The 10,115-nt window shown below is 49.4% G+C and overlaps 1 protein-coding gene across 2 annotated transcripts in view; it reads left to right on the top strand.

Moving 5' to 3' along the window:
* DRC3 (dynein regulatory complex subunit 3) overlaps positions 1 to 10,115 on the top strand; it is a 41,946-nt gene that overhangs the window by 28,809 nt on the left and 3,022 nt on the right. The window contains exons 8-11 of one of the 2 annotated variants that reach the window (XM_025362888.1): positions 806 to 937; positions 2,614 to 2,684; positions 3,212 to 3,335; positions 3,655 to 3,994. In XM_025362888.1, coding sequence (XP_025218673.1) covers positions 806 to 937; positions 2,614 to 2,684; positions 3,212 to 3,335; positions 3,655 to 3,702 — 375 coding nt within the window. In that variant the 3' untranslated portion in view covers positions 3,703 to 3,994. Of the gene's footprint in view, positions 1 to 805; positions 938 to 2,613; positions 2,685 to 3,211; positions 3,336 to 3,654; positions 3,995 to 10,115 lie in introns of those variants that run through there. The other variant, XM_025362887.1, reaches the window with a different exon arrangement.

Raw genomic sequence — 10,115 nt, 5'->3', positions numbered from 1 at the left:
GGGTTTCACCGTGTTAGCCAGGATGGTCTCGATCTCCTGACCTCATGATCCACCCGCCTCAGCTTCCCAAAGTACTGGGATAACAGGCGTGAGCCCCCGCGCCCGGCCAGTATCTCTTTTTTTTTTTGAGACAGAGTCTCACTCTGTCGCCCAGGCTGGAGTGCAGTGGCGCGATCTCGGCTCACTGCAAGCTCCGCCTCCCAGGTTCACCTCATGCTTCTGCCTCAGCCTCCCGAGTAGCTGGGACTACAGGCGCCCACCACCACGCCTGGCTAATTTTTTGTATTTTTGGTAGAGACAGGGTTTCACGCTGTTAGCCAAGATGGTCTGGATCTCCTGACCTCATGATCTGCCCGCCTCAGCCTCCCAAAGTGCTGGGATTACAGGCATTTTTAAGTATCTTTAACTCAAAATAATCACTATGCCAAAGCAGCGTATTTTGGTGTGAAATGCTCTGAGCCCCATGAAAACCATGGCTGCTTCCACCCTGCCTACCAGCCTCTAATGAAAACCTGAGCTAACAGGGAGTGGGCACTTGCTAGTGCTCAAAGAGCCTCACATATGTTCTCTTGCCTGTGTCAAGGGTAGGGGCTATCAATTGCACTTTACAGACTAAGAAACGGAGGCATGGAGAGGGTAGGTAGCTTCCACAAGCTCTCAGAGCCAGCAAGTGGCAAAGCTGAGACTTGCACTTGGGCAGGCTGACTCCAGAGCCCAAATTGTTACCCACAAAACCAAATTGCCACCTGCCACTATCTAATTACACTTAGTTGTTGATTCCTGAAGTGCAGTCTATTGTTTCCAGAGTTTAAGTGCCATTCAAGAGGAGTCGGAACTGCCCAACATTGAGAAGATGATCCTGGAATGCAGCGCTGACGTCAGTGAGTTGTTCAATAAGCTCATGATGCTGGAGATGCAGCTGGTGGAGCAGCTGGAGGTGAGGCTGGGCCCTGGGCACAAGTGCCAGGATCTGGGGATGCAGCTGCACATCCATAGGTGAACTGCAGCCTTCACGGGCACGCCTCTGCTGGAAACGTCCAGCATGACTCAGCGTGCCAGGCTGCAGCTTTCTTGCTCATCAGTCCTGTGTTTGCTTTTGATACATTTTAATCATTTAGATTGGAAGTGATTCTTGTGGAAAATGAGAGGTGAGCTCATTCTTCTGAAATGTTCCCCCTATCCTGGAAGTCAGTGGGGAGAGGTTTTTGATTAGACCCCTGGAGCTATCCAGGGAACTCTAAAGGCAAAGTGGACCCCCACTTGGGGGACCAAACAAAGACCCCCGCGCATTGCAGCCTGCGGTTGCCGCTTCTCAGGCGATGCGAGGAGGCTGCAACTCAGCACTAAGTAGTGGAAATGAAAAGCGCCGCTGTCTGAAATTCATTAGCGGCCAGTGTGTGTGTTACAAGGCAGCGGAGGCCGGGAGTCTGAAGTGATGTGATGAATTGAACCTCATTGGATGCTGCTGTGGCTGGGCCAAGTGATAGCGCCTAATCAATTCCTCACACGTCAAGTGACACCTCAGACATGGGATAGATTTCCCCATCACATCACAGGGCAGGTGCTCCCTCCCCGCTGGGGAACGCAGGCACTGCAGAAGCAGCGCATAGTGCCGGGGAGAACGAGGCAGCAGCTCCCAGACTTTTCAGGCAAGGAGATTGCTTTTCAACATCCAAACGTTTCCCAGAATCCGTGTGCCATCCTACTTGTATTACCGGTGACCAGAAAGCCACAAGGGCAATCATGCTTTTCAATGACCCTATTTTTATTCACAAGAACAGCACATGCATGTGTTTGAAAATAGTGCAGTGTGCTCACTCTGCAGACAGTCCTCACGTTCCTATAGATTCCACCCCTGCTCACCTTGCAGCCCCTTGAGTCTATGGCAGATGGGGGTAGGGCACTTCCAGAGTGGCAGGCCTGGAAATCACATCTTCCATTGTTCCTTCAGTCAACACTAAATCCCATTTGGGCCTTAGGTGCCTTGCTAACCACCACAAAACAGCAACTAACTGAAAGAGATCTGGGGTGACAGCCAGTTCCTGAGGGCCTTCTCTCGGCCAGGCAAAGCATTTTGTGTGAAGTGATTCATTGAACCTCACCACAACTCCACAACACAGGGATTATGCAGGAAACCTATTTCCCAGATGAGGAAGATGAGGCCCAAGGAGGTGAAACGCCTTTCCCAGAGTTACACGCAGTGCTGGAGCTGGGAATACTGACCCAGGCAGTCTAGGTCTTAACAGCTCACTCCACTTTTTCCCTGGAGGTGATGCACAGATGTCACTGAGAAACCCAAAGGAGAGGGAGTTGGCTCTGTGTGTGTGTTGGGCAGGCAGGTAAGGGGAGTAAGACCAGGACAAGTGTTGCTGGCAAAGTTCCAGTGACAGCATTAAACATTCAGATGGTGAGGGAGTTAATATGGTTGGAGAACAACTCGAGAGAGAGCAGAGGGATCAGTTCACAACCATCTGCTCAGGAGGGTCAAGATGGGTGGTCTTTACCCCGAAGGTCTGTGATTAGAGGAGGTGGTTGCTAAATTCTAAGGAGCACCTTTTGCTCTGTGCTGGATGTCTAAATATGCATGTTAACTGTGTTCTTTAACATTTCCAGGAGACTATAAACATGTTTGAAAGGAACATTGTTGACATGGTGGGACTGTTTATCGAAAATGTCCAAAGCCTATATCCTTTCTGTGATGACCTTCCCCCATGGGGAGGTGCTACAGAGCCCCTGGGGTTGTCCTGGCCTCTGGACAAAAGAATGTTCCACAGGGTCTGAGGGGGTTTCCCGACCCTCAGAACACTGATGGTCTTTTAGAGCTGTGGTTTGGATGCCTAGAGGGACAACATCCAAACTGTTTGCAGTAGGGTCCCAGTATGATTGTTCTCATATGGGTGATGTTCACTGAGAAATGAGCCCCCTGTGTTGCCAGCAAGCACACTCTGGTAACCCAGAGACTAGCGCCAGGAGCCTCCATGCAGGAGGGAGAGAAGAGGGTGATGGCAGGGGCCAAAGGTCCGTCCGAGGTGTGGGGCAGGGGCGGGGAGTCGGGGATGGCCCAGGCTTGGGTGCTTGTGGGTGGACGGTGCTGCCAGCCGCAATCTCCGAGCTCGCCTTGGGCCCTTAAAGTCTGTCTCCGGCCCTCTGAGTGAATCAGGGACGCGCTGGGCCTGCTCCTCCCTGGCCTTTGCTTAACTCGGGGCTGCACGATGGCCCAGTGCCGGGACCTGGAGAACCACCACCACGAGAAGCTCCTGGAGATCTCTATCAGCACCCTGGAGAAGATTGTCAAGGGCGACCTGGACGAGGACCTGCCGGACGACCTGCGCGCGGTGGGCGGGGCGGGCGAAGCATGGCGGGAAAGGGCGGGATGGAGTTGAACTGGGCGGGGCGGGGCGGAGCTGGGCGAAAGGGGAGGGGAGGGGCCTGACAGATGTGGTCCAACCCAGCTCTGTGGCTGGACTGAGGCCCTGTGAGTAAGCCTGACAAGCTCCCAGAGCCTCAGTGTTCTCATCTGCAAAAGGGCACACTAACCTGCTTTACAGGGTTGCTGGCAGATAAAATAGGCTAACAAAGCACCTGGTGGGGCACCCAGTGGGGCCCAGTTAAAGAGGAGCTCATGATAATTAGATGGTTTCAACTTTCCAACAGGTAGGTTTCCAAAAGTTCAATTATGTGGAGGCTTCTGGCACTTTCTAAGAGAAGCAGTTACAGGTAGAGGTTGAAGTCTGAGATTTCCCCTGGAGGTCTTCTTAACCTTAGAGTCTCTATGATGAGTACTGTGGGGGTGTTGGAACCACCATTTCTGATCCCGCACGATGCCGTCCGTTTGCACCAGCACATCCACTGATGAGTGGTCACAAAATCAGCAGGGTCGGCCTGGGGCACCTGGCTCCATCCCTGGGGTCTGCACGCTAAGAAGGCTCTCCCGGATGTCTGTGCTGGGGTCCCACAGCAGCATGTTTATGTCTCTGGAAGGAGTGTGGTCATCCAGCGCCCAGGCAGAGGTACTGTGTTGTCAGGGCCTGCTTTAGTGCATGCATAATTCACTCCACTGCCAGTTTCTCAGCTTCTCGCTGTCGCCACATCACCACCAAGGCAAGCCACCATCATCCTTGGCCTGGACGGCTTGCCTCTTTACTGTCCTCTTACAGTCTGTCCTCCATGTGGCAGTCAGAGGGACCCTTGAAAACCCAAACCCTATCACTAAACACTTTTACACAACACCTTAGAGTGGCTTTCATGACCCCTAGCATAAGCTCCTCCCCATAGTCCCCCAGACCCTTGTGGCTGGCCCTGCCCATCTGGGCAATTCCCACCCCCAGACCTCTCACTCCCGATGCTCAGCCGCAGCCTCTGAGCTGTTCCCCAATCACCCAGGCTTGCTCCTTTCAGTTGATATTCTGCCTGGCGGACACGCTCTTCCTAGGTCCCCATGTGCCTGGCTTGTCCTTGTCATTCGGATTTCAGCTTGACTATCAGCTCTTGGGAGAGGCCTTTCTTCATCAGCTTCCTGGAAAACCACTGTCTCTGGATCACACGCCCCATTTATCAGGTCAGAGCCTCATCACAGTTTCAGACTATCTGAGTGATGTGTATTTGCTGCCGATGTGACTATTCACACTACATATACGCTCAGGAGGGAGGACAGGGATGGCCTTTTCACCACCATGTACCTCCTCAGTACCAGCAACAGTGTACAATGTGCAGCACAGATGCCAGGCGTCATCTGCAGAATGAGTGTGAGAACATATGCTCACCAAGCCTCCACTCTGCCAGATACGGGGCTAAGTCCTGCAGACACAAGGACCAGCAGTCCCTGACTTCCACAGCCTCTGTCCTGGGGCCCAAACAGATACCCAAGATAGCAGTGTGGTGATAGGGTCACCATGACACCAGCCTTCCTCCCTAAGCTGTTAAGTGCAGCTAATTGCTGTTGACCAGATGCAAGAAACCACCTTCCCTGTGAAGTAAGGCTGTCCCTGAGTGCCCAGTCTGGAATTCCCCAGACAGACCATCTTGGGGTGGGTGGAGATCCCTACCAGCACAGCTTCAATGTCTGTGACACCCAGAAGGCACAGGACTGAAACGTGCTTAATTTCTAATGACTGGGACACACAGAAAAAGATGAATCCAGAGGCCAACAGCAGAGAAGCAGGCTGGGCTGGCATTTTCAGTGGCCAGCGCTCCCTCTAGCCCAGCTGGCTCTGTCTGGTGCCAGCTGACCACCATTCCTGTGGCTTTACGCCTGCAGTTACAGGAAGAGACTTCCCAGGACCTTATACCATGGCCTAAGTCTCCTTCCATCTAAGCAACAAAAAACGTGGCCTACCCTTCTTAGGAGGAAAAAGTATGCTCTGACTATATGAGTCATACCAACGGCACTTTGAAAGGCTGAGGTGGAAGGATTGCTTGAGCCCTGGAATTTGAGACCAGCCTGGGCAACATAGCGAGACCCCCATCTCTACAAATAATAATTTAAAAATTAGGTGATATGCACCTGGTGGTCCCAGCTACTTGGGAGACTGAGGTTGGAGGATTACTTGAGCCTGGGAGGTCAAGGTGAGCCATGATTGTGCCACTGCATTCCAGTCTGGGTGACAGAGCAAGACCCTGTCTCAAAAAAAAAATAAAAAAAATAAAGGAATAATACATCACTGACACTGACTGGGGGCCTCCTGAGGGCCAGCCCTCTGAGAAGCACTGAACTCATGTTTGCTCTTTTAATCTTCACATCAACATGGTAAAGTAGTTACTATTATGGTTCCCTTTTACAGATGAGGAAACTGAGGCACAGAGATGATGGTAACCTGCCCAAGGACACACAGCTTATAAGAGATAGGGTTGTGATTGGAACCCAGGCAGTTTGATTGAAAGCCTTTGACAAAATGTCTACTGTATAGTAAGATGAGGATGTTCAGAAGAGGGACTAGGGCTGTGGGTGAAAAAAAATCTGGCTTCTGTTACCTAATTATCAATGAACATATCTTGATAAGTCACCCTAATGAGGTTATCTCTAAAACGCCACTCATGCAGTTGAGTGACTGTTATCAGCTCATGACCTATGTGGGGCCAATCTGTCCCACATCTATTTTCAAGTCCTTCCAGCTTTGAGAGGAAAAGCAGAACGTACATGCTGAGGAGAGAGCCTGGAGCTGGCACTGAGGGAGGGCGTCTGAGTGGGGCTGGCAGCCACAGCTGCCCATTTAGGGAGGCGGGGAGGTCAGAGGTGCTGACCGGCTGCTTTGAACATCCATGCGGGTGTCCGGCTGCGAGGGCAGGGCAAGTGCTCAGGCCCAGGCCATTGGGAGGATGCAAGTCCCCAGGGTCTGCTCAAGTGGCAGTGGGTCTGACCCAAGCCAGCAGTCTCTGGATAGGGAGACTGTCACAAGATTCTGGCTGGCACCAGGAGACGCTGTGCTGGCTTGTCCCTGACCATCAAGCCAAGCTGCTCATTTGTGGCAGAGGGGAATGCAGGGTCGTCAGGTGCCCTCTGTGGGTTTGACAAAATGATCTGATCCCACATGCCATCGGGCAGCAAGTCCTCAAGCCACTAGCAGTGTGGTGGTCCTGGGGAGGGGCTGTTCCCTTCTCAAAAGTTACTTTGTTGCTACCCAAAGCAACCTACAGATTCAATGCAATCCCCATCAAAACACCAATGACATTCTTTGCAGAAATAGAAAAAAAAAATCCTAAAATTTGGAACCACAAAGGACCCTGAATAGCCAAAGCCATCTTGAGCAAAAAGGACAATGCTGGAGGCATCACATTACTAGACTTCAAAATATACTACAAAGCGATATTAACCAAAACAGCATGGTACTGGCATAAAACAGACACGTTTTTCTCCAAGAAAACACCAAATGGTAGATGACACCATGGCAGCAGGAGGGCCCAGAGGCCTGGAATGGGAAACCATGGAAGCTTTGCCAGCAGCTTCTGGGGCTAGGATTGTGGCCGTAGTCAGGGCAGGGGCCGAGGCTGCAGGGAGCTCTCAGAGGCAAGGCCCAGGCCAAGGAGTGGATGCCTGTCACCAAGCTGGGCTGCCTGGTCAAGGACATGAAGATCAAGTCCCCGGAGGAGATCTGTCTCTTCTCCCTGCCCATCAAGTAGTCTGAGATCATTGACCTTTTCCTGAGGGTCTCTCTTAAGGATAAGGTTTTAAAGATTATGCCAGTGCAGAAGCCGACCTGCCCCAGCCAGTGCAGCAGGTTCAAGGCGTTTGTTGCCATCAGGGATTACAATGGCCACGTCAGTCTGGGTGTTACATGCTCCAAGGAAGCAGCCACTGCTGTCAGAGGGATCATCATCCTGGCTACGCTCTCCGTTGTCCCGTGCAGAGAGGCTACTGGGGGACCAAGATCGTAAGCCCCACACTGTCCCTTGCAAGGTGACAGGCTGCTGCAGCTCCATGCTGCTGTACCTTATCCCTGCACCCAGAGGCACTGGCATCCTCTTGGCCTCTGTGCCCAAGAAGATGCTGCTGATGTCCAGTATTGACAACCACTACACCTCAGCCAGGAGCCGCACTGCCACTCTGGACAACTTTGCCAAGGCCACCTTTGATGCCATCTCCAAGACCTATAGCTACCTGCCCCCTGACCTCTGGGAGGAGACTGTATTCACCAAGTCTTCCTCTCAGGAATTCACTGACCATTTTGTCAAGACCCACACCAGAGTCTCTGTGTGAAAGACCCAGGCTGCAGCTGTGGCTGCAACACAGGGTTGGTTTTTTTTTTTGTTTTGTTTTGTTTTGAGATGGGGCCTTGCTCTGTAAGCCAGGCTGGAATGCAGTGGTGCAATCCTGGCTCACTGCAACCTCTGCCACCTGGGTTCACATGATCCTCCTGCCTCAGCCTCCCGAGTAGCTGGGACTACAGGTGCATGCCACCACGCCTGGTTAATTTTTTGTATTTTTAGTAGAGACATGGTTTCACCAGTGTTGGCCAGGCTGCTCCCAAACTCCTGACCTCAGGTGATCTGCCCACCTTGGCTTCCCAAAGTAACACAGGGTTTTTATACAAGAAAAATAAAGTGAATTAAGCCTGTTTAAAACAAACAAACAAACAAACAAACAAACAGATACATAAATCAATGAAACAGAATAGAGAACTCAGAAATTAATCTATGTATTTACAGCTGACTGATTTTTGACAAAAGCGCCAGGAACACTCACTGGGAAAAAGACAGTCTCTTCAATAAATTGTGCTGGGAAAACTGGATATCCATATGCAGAAGAATGAAACTAGATCCCCACCTCTCACCCTATACAAAAATCAACTAAACATGTAAGACCTGAAACTGGCCGGGCACAGTGGCTCATGCCTGTAATCCCAGCACTTTGGGAGGCCGAGACAGGCAGATCACTTGAGCTCATGAGTTTGAGACCAGCCTGGGCAACATGGCAAAGCCCCAACTCTCTATAAAAAATACAAAAATTAGCTGGGCATGGTGGTGCGTGCCTATAGTCCCGGCTACTCAGGACGCTGAGAGGGGAGGATGGCTTGAGCCCAGGAGGCGGAAGTTGTAGTGAGCTGAAATTGCACCACTGCACTCCAGCCTGAGCGATAGAGCCAGACTTTGTCTCAGGAAAAAAAAAAAAAAAAAAGAAAGAAAAAAAAAGACCTGAAACTATAAAATGACCAGAAGAAACAGGAGAAATGCTTTAGGACATTGGACTGGGAAAAAAATTTATGAATAAGACCTCAAGAGCACAGACAACAAAAGCAAAAATAAATAAACGGGAATATATCCAATTATAAATCTTCTGCACAGCAAATGAAACAACAGAGTGAAAAGACACCCTACACAATGAGAGAGAATATTTGCAAACTACTTATCTGACAAGGGTATTAATATCCAGAATATACAAGGAACTCTAACATCTCAACAGCAAAAAAACAAACAATTCAATTAAAAACATCTGAACAGATGTTTCTCAAAAGAAGACATACAAATGGCCAACAAATACATTTAAAAATCTTCAGCATCACTAGTTATCAGAGAAATGCAAATAAGAACCAGAATGAGGCATCATCTCACCCCACTTAGGATGATAATTATCAAAAAGACAAAAAATAACAAATGCTGGTGAGGATCCAAAGAAAAAGGAACTCTAATATACTGTTAGTAAGAATGTAAACTAGGACAGCCACTAGGGAGAACACTGTGGAGGGCCCTCAGAAACTACAAACAGAACTATCATATGATCCAGCAATCTCACTACTGAGCATTTATCCAAAGGAAAGGAAATCACTATATTGCAAAGATATCTGCACCCATGTTTACTGCAGCACTGTTTGCAACAGCAAGATACATAATCAACCTAGGTGTCCAACAACAGATGACTGGATAAAGAAAATGTGGTACATATACACAATGGAATACTATTCAGCCATAAAAAAGAATGAAATCCTGTCATTCATGGCAACATGGATGGAACTGGAGAACATTATGTTAAGTGAAATAAGCCGGGAACAGAAGTTAAACACCTCATATTCTCACTCATATGCCGAAGCTAAAAAAGTTGATCTCATAGAAGTAAAAAGAAGAACAGAGGCTTCTAGAGACTGGGAAGGGTAGGGGGATGAAGGAATAGGGAGAGATTTGTTAAAGGATATACCAAATTACAGCTAGATAGGAGGACTAAGTTCTAGTGTTCTATACCACTATAGGATGACTATAGTTGACAATAATATATTATAGTTTCAAATAGCTAGAAGTAGGATATTGAATGTTCTCAACACAAAGAAATGATAAATGTTTGAGACAGATATGCTAATACCCTGATCTGATCACTATATATGATAAGTGTAGAAACATCAGTATGTACCCCATCAATATGAACAATTATTAGTCATTTTTTTTAAATGCCAATTTTTTTTTTTCTGAGGTGGAGTTTCACTTTTGCTGCCCAGGCTGGAGTGCAAGGGTGCGATCTTGGCTCACTGCAACCTTGGCCTCCCGGGTTCAAGTTATCCTCCTGCCTTAGCCTCCCGAGTAGCTGGGATTACAGGTGCCCACCATCACACCCAGCTAATTTTTGTATTTTTAGTAGAGATGGGGTTTCACCATATTGGCCAGGCTAGTCTTGAACTCCTGACTTCAGGTGA

This window comes from Theropithecus gelada, chromosome 16 (genome assembly GCF_003255815.1).
Source record: "Theropithecus gelada isolate Dixy chromosome 16, Tgel_1.0, whole genome shotgun sequence".
NCBI classification, from domain to species: domain Eukaryota; kingdom Metazoa; phylum Chordata; class Mammalia; order Primates; family Cercopithecidae; genus Theropithecus; species Theropithecus gelada.
The sequence above is the reverse complement of the archived record's forward strand: the minus strand, read 5'-3'. Positions and strand labels throughout refer to the sequence as shown.